The sequence below is a fragment of the Mobula hypostoma genome, chromosome 22 (genome assembly GCF_963921235.1).
Source record: "Mobula hypostoma chromosome 22, sMobHyp1.1, whole genome shotgun sequence".
In the NCBI taxonomy this organism is placed as follows: Eukaryota; Metazoa; Chordata; class Chondrichthyes; order Myliobatiformes; family Myliobatidae; genus Mobula; species Mobula hypostoma.
The window spans coordinates 51417942-51433301 of NC_086118.1; the positions used below are offsets into that span (position 1 = coordinate 51417942).

The following is a 15360-nucleotide window of genomic DNA, read 5'->3' on the forward strand; positions in this document are numbered from 1 at the left end:
ATCACTCCTCGAAGACATCCTGGGTGCTGGGGAGGCTGGTGCCCATGATGGAGCTGACTGAGTTTACAACTCTCTGCAGCTTCCTTCGATCCTGTGCACTGCCTCCCCCCACTCCCCCCATACTATACAGTGATGCAGCCAGTTAGGATGCTCTCCACGGTACAGCTGTAGAAAGTTGCCAGTGTCTTTGGTGACAGACCAAATCTCCTAATTCCTGATTTTGCCCTCACCCACCCCAGCATCACAGACAGACTGCTCTGTTACGTGCTGTGATTTAAAAATGATGGTTCAGCGTGGGGCGGAAATGAATTTGCAGCAGAGTGGCAATGCTCTTATGAGTGAGCTGGGAGGGAAGGAGGATGAGAGGTGACGGTAGAGGTGTACAAGATGCACAGATAGAGTGGGCAGCCAGAGACTTCTTTGCCAGCGTGGAGATGGCTAATACAAGGTGATTGGAGATATCAGGGGTAGGTTTTTTTTTAATATAGAGTGGTAGGTGCGTGGAATGCCCTGCCAGGGGTGATACATTAGGGACATTGAAGAAACTCTTGGATAGGCACATGGATGATAGAAAAATGGAGGGCTATGTGGGAGGGAAGGGTTAGATTGATCTTGTGTGGGTTAAAGGGTCGGCACAGCATTATGGGCTGAAGGGCCTGTACTGTGTGGTGTACTTAACACAGAGAGACAATGAAGTCGTAGCAGAATGAGGAATTCTCTGTTGAACTCTGATGACTGGAGGGTCTGGGGGAATCACTTCTCATGTGATAGCTGCACTGAACTGAGATGCTTTGTCGGCCCAGACAAGAACAAGAGCATTTCATATACTGGGGACTCGGGCTTAGCCGGATAGACGTATCTAAAAATTCCTGCAGCAACAGAGAGGAATTTTACAGAATGGCTTTTCATTAGTGGAACAGTCTGACTTATTTTTAGAACACACTGTGTAACTTACAGCTGAGCTATCCTGGGAATTTTTCAAGGATTCACCGTAAGTTCATTATCCTATTGTTACAGAATTCCCAACCCAGAAGATCCGAGAGCACTCATCCATATGTGAACTAACTTTAAACACATAAGGAAGACCTAGCTAAGAGCAATTATATTGCAATTAGACTAAGGCAAGCCGAGCAAAATTGATTCCTGCCCCCCCCACCACCATATACACACACACTCACAGTCACACACACACACACACACACTCACAGTCTCACACACACACACACACACAGTCACACACACACACTCACACACACACACTCACAGTCTCACACACACACACACAGTCACAGTCACACACACACACACACACACTCACAGTCACACACACACACTCTCTTTCTCTCTTTTAACAGAGGGCCCATACACTCAGTGGCCACTTTATTAGGTACATCCTGTATCTAATCAAGTGGCCACTGGGTGTATGCTTGTAGCCTGCCCACTTCAAGGTTCAACGTGTTATGTATTCAGAGATGCTCTTCTGCACACTGGTGTTGTTACGCATGGTTACTTGAGTTACTGTCGCCTTCCTGTCAGCTTGAACCAGTCTGGCCATTCTCCTCTGACCTCTCTCATTAATAAGGCATTTTCGTCCACAGAACTACCACTCAGTTGATGTTTTTTTTTGTATTTTGCACCTTCTCTTTAAACTCTAGAGACTGTTGTGCGTGAAAATCCCAGAAGATCAGCAGTTTCTGAGATACTCAAACCACCCCATCTGGCACCAATAATCACTCCATGGTCAAAGTCACTTAGATCACATTCCTTCCCCATTCTGATGTTGGATCTGAACAACAACTGAACCTCTTGACCATGTCTGCATGCTTTTATACATTGAGTTGCTGCCACACGATTGGCTGATTAGATATTTGTATTAATGAGCAGGTGTACCTAATAAAGTGGCCACTGAGTGTATTTCATCTGTTCAAATGTACAAGTAGGAAATGCAGATTCCTTTGTCAAAGTCGACATGAATATCACAGATTGTTTGCTTATGGTCTATCACCCCCAATGTGTCTAAGCTTCCCACTCAAAGCCAGTTCTTCACCCGGAATGGTGTTTTACTTGATTTATTTTTGTGTATTTATTGAGAAACTGCACAACGTGGAATCGGCCCTTCTGGCCCTTTGAGCCAGCAACCCCCAATTTAGCCCTAACCTAGTCACAGGACAGTTTACAATGACCAATTAACCTACCAACTGGGAGGAAACCCACGCGGTCACGGGGAGAACGTACAAACTGCTCACAGCCAGCAGCGGGAATTGAACCCGAGTCGCTGGTACTGTACTGTAAAGCGTTGGGCTAACCACCATACTCCTCTGCTGACCTGCTCTGCTCTCTTTATCCTGCCTTGAATGAAAAAAAGAGGTAATAACAAACTAATAGTTGCTGCATAACTAGAGTGCGTGCGGATGGTAAGTGTCAATTCCAGTGCTGGGAACCACCCTCCACATGATTTCATGGAGATGGAAGTTCATGGCCTTTGTAAAATTGTGCAAGAGTATAATACCGTGTTTTCCCCCAAAATGATACTGATTTCGTTTTACGTAGCACGTATACATCCAAACATGCAGTGAAATGCAAGGGACTCTGCAGATGCTGGAGAGACGCACACGAAAGGTGGGCCAGGCCAGCATCTAAGGAAATGAATAAACAGTCGACCTTTCCTGCCGAGATCTTTCATCAGGGCTGTGTCAAATGTGTTATTCGTGTTAACAACCAACATGTCCAGGGGTGTGCTGGGGGCAGCCCTTCCGTGTCTGCACATCAGACTCCAGTCTACCCTCTAATCCTGGGATCTTCGGACCTCTCGTATAATGGTAGGAGTCCAAGGCAGAAAAAAGGTTGGGAACCATTGTTAATTCCTTCCACATCCCTGTCCCTAAACCCCAACCCGACCTCTGACTCCCCACTCTATCCCCAAGACCATCCCTATGAACCATGAACCTTCTAAAAGATGAGCCTGAGGCGCCATCTTGTAAAAGAATGAAAAATAAAGATTTGCGTTTATAAACCACTGTTCACGGTCTTCGCTCAGCTCAAACCGCCTTACAGCGAATTGCAAGCGTCTACATCCAGGTTTGTTACCACTGGCGTATGTCGGGAACTTTGATGTTTTGCGGCAAATTAAAGCATATAAATAACTATAAATTACAGTAAGAAATATATAAATAGTGCAAAAAAAGCGCAAAATAGATGCTGAAGCGTCGGTTTGTGACTGAGATGAGGTACCCGGTTACACTTCAGTGTGGCGGACAGTGGAGTGGGAAAGGAGCCGGTGGGAACACGGGAGTGATTGGACTCAATTCCAACACCGGTGGGAGTGGGAGGGGGATTGGAAAGTGAGAACCACATCATATACTAAAATATATTCCTCTCTCCCAACCCACAATTGAATTCTAAAAGTGCGCACACCTGATAATTCCAAAAGATTTAGGTCTTGGCGAAAACCAGTTGTTCGATCATCGTTTGCGAAGAGGAAGATCTTTGCACGGAGTTTCATTCCTTATGCAAGACCATGAGGGGGTACAGACGGGGTAAGTACGAGCGGCCTTTGTTTTTACTGAGGTTGGGTGAGACTAGGTCATGGGCTCAGGGTGAAAGATGAAATGTCTCAGGAGAACCTGATGGAGAGTTTCTTCACTCAGAGGGTGGTGAGGGAGTGTGGAACGAGCTGCCAGCTTAAGGTTCGATTTCAGCATTTAAGAGAAATTCCGATAGGCACAGTACATGGATGTTGAAAGCGTGTGGGGGGCTATAGTCCGAGTGTAGGTCGGTGGGTCTAGACAGCATAATAGTTCAGCACGGACTAGATGGGCCGAAGGGCTGCGACTCTATGGCTTACTTAATTTTGTTGTACTTAACACCAATGTGGTATTAAGTTCAAACTGATATAAATTCGGGAATTAAACTTAATAACCATAGTGGTGAGCATTTGATTGTACTCTTTGGGATGCGTAGAGTTTGTGTGTGTGTTTCAGTCCGGGATGCGCGCTACATTTCAATCAGTAATTGTCCATTCTTTGCAAAAAAAAAGAAAATCAGCAGGAAGAGGGGAATGAATGAAAGGAGAAAATGAGCTTGGTAAAGAAGGTTTAAAGATTGAAAATAGACTTTCATCCTTTTCCTAATAAAAATATTCATTGAAATCAAACACTATGAGCTGTTTAATCAGGTGGTACAAAGAGTTGTGTACAGAGTATGAACCCTTGTATATAATTATAAAGTGCTTATTATCCAAAGGAGGTTTGACACTCTTCCGTATTAGTAAACGGACTCCTTCCGTCACCCTCAACGAGTGTGGTCCTTTCACTGATGCCTGACGTGTTCTTCTAAACCAAACACCACTTTGGTCTAGCTGAATGCACTTCAAAGTGCCTGCAGTAGCCCCGAGTTCCTGGCACTCGCCATTGTCTTGCAGCTTGGCTCTCTGTTTCCCCGAGGTCTAATTACTTCCAACTGCCCACATCGCTTTGAAGTGACGAGCACGCTCGAAGCACCTGCCACTATCTGTAAAGTACAGGTGTGGAGAATAGCGGCCGGCAGCCCGTTAGCTTCGGACGGCTTCACTCCACTTTCTAAGCCAAATTAGCCGTCTCTGGTACATTCTCATAACAGTGTATGTGGCGGGATACCTTCACATCTAGGAGGCACAGCGACGATCCTCACCAGAACTTGTATTTTTTTTCAACGGCCTTGCAGTTATTAAGAACCATTAATTGCTGCTGTTGGCAGATGGAGTTCAATCCGGAGAAGTGTGAGGCGATTCACTTCGGGAGGTCGAACTTGAAGGGGTTAATGGCAGGACTCTTTGCGGTGTCGAGGAACAGAGGGATCTTGGGGTCCACATCCGTAGCTCCCTCCGAGTTGCCCCGCAGGTTGAGAGGGTGCATAAGAAGGTGTGTTGGCCTTCATTAGTCAGGGGATTGAGTTCGAGAGCCGTGTCGTAACGTTGCAACTTCATAAAACCTTGGCTAGACCACACTTGGAATATTGTGTTCAGTTCTTGTCCGCTCTTTACAGGAAGGATGTGGAAGCCTTCGAGAGCGTGCAGAGGAGATTTACCAGGATTAGCCAAGGTGCCTTTTGAGGAAAGTTTGAGCGAGCTGGGGCTTTTCTCTTTGGGGAGGGGGGGAGGATGAGGAGCATCTTGATAGAGGTATACAAGATGATAGGAAGCATAGACCTTTTCCCCAGGCGGAAGTAGCTAGCAGGAGAGGGCATAATTTTAAGTTGATTGGACAAAGTATGTCAGAGAATAAGTTCTTTACACAGAGTGGAAGGTGCATGAAACACCCTGCCAGGGGTGGTGGTAGAGGCAAATACATTAGGGGCACTTAAGAGATTCTTAGAGGGGCACGCAGATGAAAGAAATTGAGGGCTATGTAGTAGAGAAGGGTTAGATTAATCTTAGAGTAGGTTAAAAGGTTGGCACGACATGAAGGGAGAGGGCGACCAGCCAGAAGTCTTGGTACACGTTGGTACAGTGTTATAGGTAGAAAAAGGGAGGAGGTCCTGAAGAGAGAATTCAGGGAGTTAGGTAGGAAGCTGACAAGCAGGATCTCTGGGGTAGTAATCTCAGGGTTGCTGCCTGTGCCACATGCTAGCGAGTGCAAGAATAGCATGATCAGACGTGTTAATGTGTGGCTGAGAGACTGATGTAGGGGGCAGGGCTTCAGATTCCTGATCACTGGGGCCTCTTCTGGGGGAGGTACGACCTGTACAAAAATGACGGGTTACACCTGAACCCAAAGGGGTCGAATATCCTAGCGGGCATATTTAATAGAGCTGTTAGGGAGGGTTTAAACTAACTTCGCAGGGGGATGGGAACCAGAGTGATAGGGCTGAGGAAGGGGAAAACTGAAATAAATCAAATACAGCGTGCAACAGAGATGATAGAAAGAACAGGCAGGAGATGAGGCTTAATCAAAGCCAGTGACATGAGTTACAGGGCAATAGAGGTGTGGTGCAGTTAAAATAGAAAGCAACAAGTACTGGACTGAGGGTGTTGTATTTGAATGCACGCAGCATAAGGAATAAAATGGATGATCTTGAAATTCAGCTACAGATTGGCAAATATGACGTTGTGGCTATCTCTGAAACTTGGCTAAAGGATGGCTGCCATTGGGAGATGAATGTCCAAGAATATACGGTATATTGGAAAGTTAGGTTAGTAGGCAGAGGAGGTGGTGTGGCTCTGTGTATAAGAAATAATATTAAATCATTGGAAGGTGTAGAGTCTCTGTGGGTTGAGTTAAGAAATGGCAAGGGTAAAAGGACCCTAATGGCAGTTGTATACAGGCCTCCAAACAGCAGCTGGGATGTGGATTACAAATTACAGCAGGGGATAGAAAAGGCGTGTCAGAAAGGCAATGTCATGATAATCGTTGGGGATTTTAACATGAAAGTGGATTGGGAAAACCAAATCAGTACTGGACCTCGAGAGAGAATTTGTAGAATATCTAAGGGATGGCTTTTTAGAACAGCTTGTTGTTGAACCCACTAGGGGATTGGCTGTGCTGAGTTGGGTGTTGTGCAATGATCCAGTGGTGATAAGAGAGCTTAAGGTGAAGGAACGCTTCTGGAACAGTGATCAAGTTCACATTGAAACTTGAGAGGGAAAAAATAAAATCCAATGTGTCAGTATTTCAGTGGAATAAAGGAAATTACAAAGGCATGAGAGGGGAACTGGCCGAAGTTGACTGGAAAGGGACATTTGCAGGAAGGACAGCAGAGCAGCAATGGCTGGAGTTTCTGCGAAAAATGAGGGAAGTACAAGACAGATACGTACATCCCAAATAAGAAGAAAATTTCAAAGAGAAGAAGGACACCACCATGGCTGACAAGTGAAGTCAGCGCCAAAATAAAAGCAAAAGAGAGGGCATACAAGGAAGCCAGAGCTAGTGGGAAGATAGAGGATTGGGAAGCTTTTAAAAACTTGCAGAAGGAAACTAAAAAGGTCATTTGGAAGGAAAAGATAAATCATGAGAGGAAGCTGGCGACTAATATCAAAGAAGATACTAAAAGCTTTTTTTTAAGTACATAAAGGGTAAAAGAGAGTCGAGGGTAGATATAGGACCAATAGAAAATGACACTGGAGATATTGTAATGAGAGATGCAGGGATGGCAGAGGAACTGAATGTGTATTTTGAATCAGTCTTCACAGTGGAAGATGTCTGCAGTATACTGGACATTCAAGAGTGTCAGGGAAGTGAAGTATGTGCAGTGAAAATTACAACTGAGAAGGTGCCCAGGAAGCTTAATGGTCTGAGGGTGGATAAATCTCCTGGAGCTGATGGAATGCACCCTGGGTTCTGAAGGATTGGAGAGATTGCAGAGGCATTAATGATGATCAGGAATCGTTAGATTTTGGCATTGTACTGGATGACTGGAAAATTGCAAATGTTACTCCACTACTTAAGAAGGGAGGGAGGCAGCAGAAAGGAAACTATAGACCTGTTAGCCTGACATCAGTGGTTGGGAAGTTGTTGGAATCGATTGTTAGGGATGAGATTACAGAGTACCTGGAGGCACATGACAAGATAGGCCAAAGCCAGCATGGTTTCCTGAAAGGAAAATCCTGCCTGACAAACCTACTGCAATTCTTTGAGGAAATTACAAGCAGGGCAGACAAAGGAGATGTAGTAGATGTGGTGTACTTGGATTTTCAGAAGGCCTTTGACAAGGTGCTGTACATGAGACTGCTTAGCAAGATAGAGCCCATGGAATTATAGAGAAGTTGCTAGCGTGGGTGGAGCATTGGCTGGTCGGCAGAAAACAAAGAGTAGGAATAAAGGGATCCCATTCTGGCTGGCTGCCGGTTACCATGGAGTTCCACAGGGGTTGGTGTTGGGACCGCTGCTTTTTACAATGTATGTCAATGATTTGGACTATGGGATTAATGGATTTATGGCTAAATTTGCCGATGATACAAAGATAGGTGGAGGAGCGGGTAAAGTTGAGGAAACAGAGAGCCTGCAGAGAGACTTAGATAGTTTAGAGGAATGGACAAAGAAGTGGCAAATGAGATACAATGTTGGAAAGTGTATGGTCATGCACTTTGGTGGAAGAAATAAAAGGGCAGACTATTACTCAGGTGGGGAGAGAATTCAAAATGCAGAGATGCAAAGGGACTTGGGAATCCTTGTGCAAGATACCCTAAAGGTTAACCTCCAGGTTGAGCTGGTTGTGAAGAAGGCGAATGCAATGTTGGCATTCGTTTCTACAGGTATAGAATATAAGAGCAGGGATATGATGTTGAAACTCTATAAGGCACTGGTGAGACCACACTTGGAATATTATGTGCAGTTTTGGGCTCCTTACTTTAGAAAGGATGTACTGACATTGGAGAGGGTTCAGAGAAGATTCACAAGAATGATTGCAGGAATGAAAGGGTTACCATATGAGGAACGTCTGGCATCTCTGGGCTGTATTCCCTGGAGTTCAGGAGAATGAGGGGGCATCTCAGAGAAACATTCAGAATCTTAAAAGGCCTGAACAGATTAGATATGGCAACGTTATTTCGCATGTAGGGGATTCTAGGACAAGAGGGCACGGCGCCAGGATTGAAGGACATCCATTAAGAACAGAGATGTGGAGAAATTTCTTTAGTCAGAGGGTGGTAAATCTGTGGAATTTGTTGCCACGAGCGGCTGTGGAGGCCAAGTCATTGGGTGTATTTAAGGCAGAGATAGATAGGTTCTTGATTAGCCAGGGCATCAAATGGTATGGGGAGAAGACAGGGGAGTGGGGATGACTAGAAGAATTGGATCGGCCCATGATTGAATGGCGGGGCAGACTCGATGGGCCAAATTGCCTACTTCTCCTCTTATGGTCTTAACATTGTGGGCCAAAAGGCCTGGACTGGTCTATGTTCTATGTTGCAGCCAAAAAAAAGTACCTTGGTTAATTTATTGTTTTAAATATGTTTCCTTTGGAGTAATTCAGGGGCAAATTGGTTAAGTGCCTTTGGTATGATGAACCATATGCAATATACCCCTGGGGTTGAGAAAGACGTCAGGAAGTCGATCCACAGGGCCACCTTGTGGCTAAATTTTCAATTGCAGATGTATACTGGTGAAGATTCAAGAGAGGATGCTGCAATTACCTGTGCACACTAAAATGTTCGTTGTAATGTAATTGAAACTCTAGCCACATAATATTGCAAACAAAATATAATAGCACCAAGCAAGGTTTGTGGACAAGAACTATACATCTGGTATAATATAAATAATAATCAGATCTCATTTAATTCCTTTAAAACTGTGGTTGCCAATCTGGCGTGTGTGGCCCCCTAGTGGAAAAGGGGGGTGTTGCAGTTAACCACACGGAGTCTTTGGCTCTGTTAATAAGATTGAGTTGAATTAAAAAGTTCGTATGAAAAAACAGCTCTGGCACATTGGTGAACGCAGCAGGCCAGGCAGCATCTCTAGGAAGAGGTACAGTCAACGTTTCAGGCTGAGACCCTTCGTCCTGACTGTACCTCTTCCTAGAGATGCTGCCTGGCCTGCTGCGTTCACCAGCAACTTTGATGTGTGTTGCTTGAATTTCCAGCATCTGCAGAATTCCTGTTGTCTGGCACATTGGGCCTGTTTCTGTGCTGTAGTGCTCTATGACTATGACATTCACTGTCAAATTGGAAGTTGCAGTTTTGGGGAAGATTTATGGATATTTCAGAAGCAGAAGCTGGATAAAATTCCTGTTATGGTCCGCATATTAAACTTGCATTTCCATCAATGCTGCTCAGGTAAGTTGGTAAACCGGTTGCTGTAGTATAGGTTGTTATCAGGGTCCTGATAAAACTCTATGGGACCAAAGGTTACGGCTTAAATCTCACTCCATAAGTAAGTTTGACAGGTGACTAGACATCATCTAGTCTGACACTAGGTTACTGATGGAGACACAAAAGACAATGCTCTAGTCACCTGGGCATTAGTTTTGGGCACCCTTTTATATGGACGATATTATTAAACTAGAAAGAGTGCAGAAAATATTTTGCTGGATTTCAGGATCTGAGTAACAAGGAGAGGTTGTACAGATGACAGTTTTATTCCCTGGAATGCAGGAGAGTGAGGGGTACATGCTCACGAGGGGTGTAGATAGGGTGAAAGCACATGGACTTTTACCCCAAGGAGGGCTGCTAAAATAACAGGGTAAACATGGGCTAATGGGTGAGCTCACTGAGCAATATAATCAGCAAGGACAAGTTGGGCCATAGGACTTGAGCATAAAAAAGTGTTGGAGGAACTCAGCAGGTCAGGCAGCATCTATGGAGAGAAATGGACAGGTGACATTTTGGATTGAGATGTTTCATCTAGACTCTTGACCCAAAACATCGACTGTCCATTTCTCTCCAAGATGTTCCCTGACCTGTTGAGCTCTTCCACTGCTTTGTGATGAGATCACTAGTCATTATCTATTCCAACACCAGATTACTCATCAAACTAGTTTGACATTAGAAACTGGAAGTTGTGTCTTGAGGGATATGTAATTCTTGAAATAAATTGTACAGCCAAAACCGGTTTGATTGTTTGGAGTAAAAGTTAAAGATGTCAGGGTACTAGTTCAAAGTTCAAAGTAAATTTATCATCAAAGTACATAATGTCAGCATATACAATCCTGAGACTCATTTTCTTGCAGGCATACTCAATAAATCCATTATTGAATCAATGAAAAAGCCCACACCAACTTGGTGTATACCCAGTGTGCCAAAGACAACAAACTGAGCAAATACAAAAATAAGAAAAATAATAATAAACAAATGATAAATATCGAGAACATGAGATGATGAGACCTTGAAAGTGAGTCTATAGGTTATGGGAATATTTTAATGATGGGGAAGAGAGGTTGAGTGAAGTTATTCCCTTTGGCTCAAGAGCCAGACGGTTGAGAGGTACTAAACCTGGTGGTGTGGGACTTCCGGCTCCCGTACCCCCTTCCTGATGGCAGCTGCAAGAGAAGAGCATGCCCTCAGACTACCAGTTGAAAAGGAGTAGAAAGTTTAGTTATTTCAAACAATATTAATTTCTCAACAACAAAAACAAACCGAATTAACTGGCTAATGGGGGCACCTTCTTACCCTGTCTCTTCCCCTCACCTCCCCCTAGTGTCCCTCCTTCCCTTTCTTCCGTAGACTACTCTCCTCTCCTATCAGATTCCTTCTTCTTCAGCACTTTTATCTCTTCCACCTATCACCTCCCAGCTTCTTCCTTCATATCCACCCCCCCCCGCCGCACCCACCGACCTTCTCCCACACCCAGCTTTACCTGTCACTTACTCTTACCCCTTCCTCCCCACCTGCTTATTCTGGCTTCAGCCCCCTCCCTTTCCAGGACTGAAGAAGGGCCTTGGCCCGAAACGTCAACTATTCATTCCCCTCCATGGATGCTGCCTGACACACTGAGTTCCTCCAACATTTTGTGTGTGTTGTCCAAGATTTCCAGCGTCTGCTGAATTCCTTGTGGCTTTGAAAGATCCACCGCTGTTTTTTTCATCTTTGGACAGTTTTAGATAAAACGACTGGTCTATTTATATCATCTGACTATCCTTTAGATTAAATCCTCAGCAGTGCCTTGGTAAACTTGTTTTTTAGACACTTTAGTTCAAACTGGTAGGGCCTTCCAAATAATTCTTCTTACCTAATTTTTAAGTAAACCAAGTGATCTAATGAGTTGTGTGTAGTAGAAATTTATAATTCCGCACTTTTTCAGATTTATAAGTACAAGATTAGTTTTATTTGTCACATAGATGACAAAGCATTGAAACATACAGTGAAATGCATTATTTGCATCAACAGCCAACACAGTCTGGAGCTGTGCTGAGGGCAGCTCGGAGTGTTGCTATGCTTCCGATGGCAACATAGCATGCCCACAACTTACTAACCCTAACGCGTATGTCTTCGGACCGTGGGAGGAAACCAAAACACCTGGAGGAAACCCACACAGTCATGGGATGAACATACAAATTCCTTACAGAGACCGGCGTGAACAGAGCCCCGATTTTCCAATCATTGGCGCTGTAAAGCCTCCTACTAACTGCTTCTAGAGAATAAAAAGTTTCCTGTAATGCACATATCCAGAAAGGCTTGAGTTTTGAGATATGAAGGTAATGACTCAATATGGAATGCCAATATTCCTGTTGTCATGATAGACCTAATCTAGCCTTTGTGCTTACAAACAGCTGCAATATATTGTGGTTCTAATCTGTTTTCTAAATTACGTGACTTTAAAGTATGTAAAATGATAATAAAGTTAGCAAAAAAAAATTCCAAACAACATCAGTAAGTACCTTGTATGGCATTGCTCTAACAGAATGGGATGCAAAGAGAAATCTCTCCTACGTTCATGTAAAACCACAAGTACATTTTGTCCAAAAGGCATTTCTGTTACTCGTTTACCACTGTTTGTTCCCGCAATGCTAAGTTCTAACAGGGTGCTCACGAAATTCCAACAAGATCACAACTGACACAAGTGGTCATGATTCTTGAAAACTTTGTCACAATGTGCCTTTGTCTGGAAAGAGTGCACTTGTTAATGATGGGAATAGGATCACTTACTGAATAGACTGGAAGCGCTTACCCGGGTGTCAGTTTCTTAATACTGTGATTGAAAAAGTGATTCATGTGATTTTGGGCCCCATATCTAGGTATGGATATGCTGGCACTGGAGAGGGATGTGGTATATGTGAATGATCCCAGAATGAAAGGGTTAATGTCTGAGGAGTGTTTGTTGGCTCTGGGCCTGTAGCCACTGGAGTTTAGAAGAATGAGGTGGGGTTTTTCACCGAAGCCTATTGAATATTGATAGACTGGATCTGCAGACAATGTATCCTATAGTGGGTGTGTCTAGGATCATACAGCACAGCCTCAGAATACTGTAGAGGAATCTAATGAAATGTGTTCTATCGATCTCTGACAAGCACTGTTCCTGAAGTTCAAAGCTGCACACAATTATATCAAAGCTCTATACAATTGCAACAAGACTGTATTTCCGAAAGACTGTAGCATAAAAAAGGCAGGCATTCTAGATTAATGGAGACATAAGAGACCTCAGATGCTGGAACACTGAATTCTTCCAGAAGGTAACTTGATATCGGATTAATTTATTGCTGCTCCTGCACTGTGGTGAGTGAACCCCAAATACCAGAGCCACCGCATTTTACAATAAGACTCCATTCTTCTCACTTTGTCCTCCATCAGCACGTAACCTACCCGTTGCTTTACCCCATCTCAAAATTAATTTCACACCTACCTTCGTAAGACCAAGGAACCTAAACCAGGGGTCCCCAACCTTTTTTATGCCATGGACTCCCACCGTTAACCGAGGGGTCCGTGAACCCCCAATCTGGATACATTTCATGTGCGTTTATAAGAAATTCAACATGCTGGCAATATTTGAGACCCAACCCCCATCCATTCCACTCCAACTATACTGCTTCGTTATCTTCACTTTGTGCACCAGTCATTCTTCAATATTATTCCCAACAGCACAGGTCTTTAGTTTAAAAAAAATCATTTTCTGAAAAGCAAAATGCACTTCCTCCTCCAGTTTACTTACCCCGCTAGTTACATGTCAAATAGATTTGACAAAACCATTAAAACTGCGATTCATGGACACAGCTATCTACTAGAGGAACTCAGCAGGCCAAGCTACAGAAGGAAAGGAATTGTCGCTGTTTCTTCCTCCCGCAGATGCACCTCGACGTGCTGATTTCCTCCAGCAGATTATTTGTTGATCTGGATTCCAAAATCTGCAGTCTCTCGTGTCTCTACTCCTAAATGTCACAGCAACTGGCCTACAACTATTTCGTTTTTGGACCTTAATAAATTTCAACATTTGAAGTAAATTTATTATCTAAGTGCATATATGTCACCATATATACTACCCTGCGATTCATTTTCTTGCAGGCATTCACAGTAAGAACAAAGAAATACAATATAATCAATGAAAAACTACAAAGTCTGACAACCAATGTGCAAAAGACAAACTGCAAATACGAAAATAATAAGTAATAAATAATATTGAGAACAAGTTGTAAAATCCTTGACAGTGAGAGATAGAATTATTTCTGGATTCTATTTTAAGATCAAAATCTCAGTGAATCCTCATATTGCACAGAGAAAACTATTGCAGTGATGTTTTTTCTAAAACAGCAAATCCCTTGAAATTTACCAAATTCAAAGTAAATTTATTATCGATGCATCTGTATGTTACCATGTACAGGTTGAGCACCCCTTATTCAAAATTCCAAAATCTGAAAACCATCGAAATCTGAATTTTTTTTGAGCACTGACCTGACGTCACGAATGGTGCTGGGAAAGTTGCCGGGCGATGGGCACCACAGACAGTTCTGAGCGGTGACCTCACATATGTAAGTAACCAGGTTCATGAAAGATATTTCTAAAAACTGCATAAAATGAAAAATTAAGACTACTTTTGTCAGTGTTGAAGTGAAAATATGCCTTTCAGCATACTGATCATGGAACAATCAAAGGTCTTTCACGATGAGCTGAAGATTTAAGGTAACTGTGAAAATTTCGGTCGAGATGGCACCTGTGTACAATGCTTCCACAGTCAACATCTTCTGGGTAGACCACAAAACTATTATTTTGCTTCTTTTATATCTGCTTTTCACCTTGAATGTATTTCTGGAACGGTTGTGGAGTCTGTGATTTGCAGTTTGCAGATCGTTTGGGTGATCCTGTCTCCAAGAAGATTGTGGGAGGCAGCGAGCACGGGCCATAGGGCGAGGAGGTTACAGTAAGCCGATGTTTGACTCCATTTCACCTTTTAAGCAAAATGCTGCGATGCTTGTTTTTCCTCAGGACGCTGAAGAAAGCTGGTCTACCTGAACAGATGCTGGTGACCTTTTACCGCTGCACCATAGAGAGCGTCTTAACATACTGCATCTCTGTGTGATATCTCATTTGTACAACAGCTGATAGGAAAACACTTCAGCGGGTCGTCTCCAGCGCACAGAAGATCATCGGGACTCAGCTCCCAGCCCTGGGGGACACCTACAGCTCTCGCTGCCTGAGGAAAGCTACAAGCATCTGTAAGGACAATACACACCCATGCAATCATCTGTTTGAACTTCTTCCATCCGGCAGACGTTATAAGATTTTCTATGCCCACACTTCCAGACTGAAAAATAGCTTTTTCCCCAGAACTATAATTGCTCTGAACAAATCGATCAAGCATCATCCATAAACTTGTTATATTGCCACTTTAATCCTGGTTTTATGACTGTCATGCATCTGAGTTGTGCTGGACATCGCTTATACTGGCTGGTTACTTGATTTTATTTATTGTTCATTTGTTTTATAGCATTGAGTACGGGAGTTGCAAACTCATTTTCACTGCA

The 15360-nt window shown here is 43.5% G+C and overlaps 1 protein-coding gene across 3 annotated transcripts in view; it reads right to left on the reverse strand.

The window, feature by feature from the left end:
• Window positions 1-15360, reverse strand: part of cenpx (centromere protein X) — a 40053-nt gene that overhangs the window by 676 nt on the left and 24017 nt on the right. The window contains exon 5 of one of the 3 annotated variants that reach the window (XM_063030557.1): window positions 9919-10947. The exons of the other annotated variants lie outside the window; for them this stretch is intronic. Coding sequence (XP_062886627.1) covers window positions 10870-10947 — 78 coding nt within the window. The 3' untranslated portion in view covers window positions 9919-10869. Of the gene's footprint in view, window positions 1-9918; window positions 10948-15360 lie in introns of those variants that run through there. 3 annotated transcript variants of the gene reach the window in all.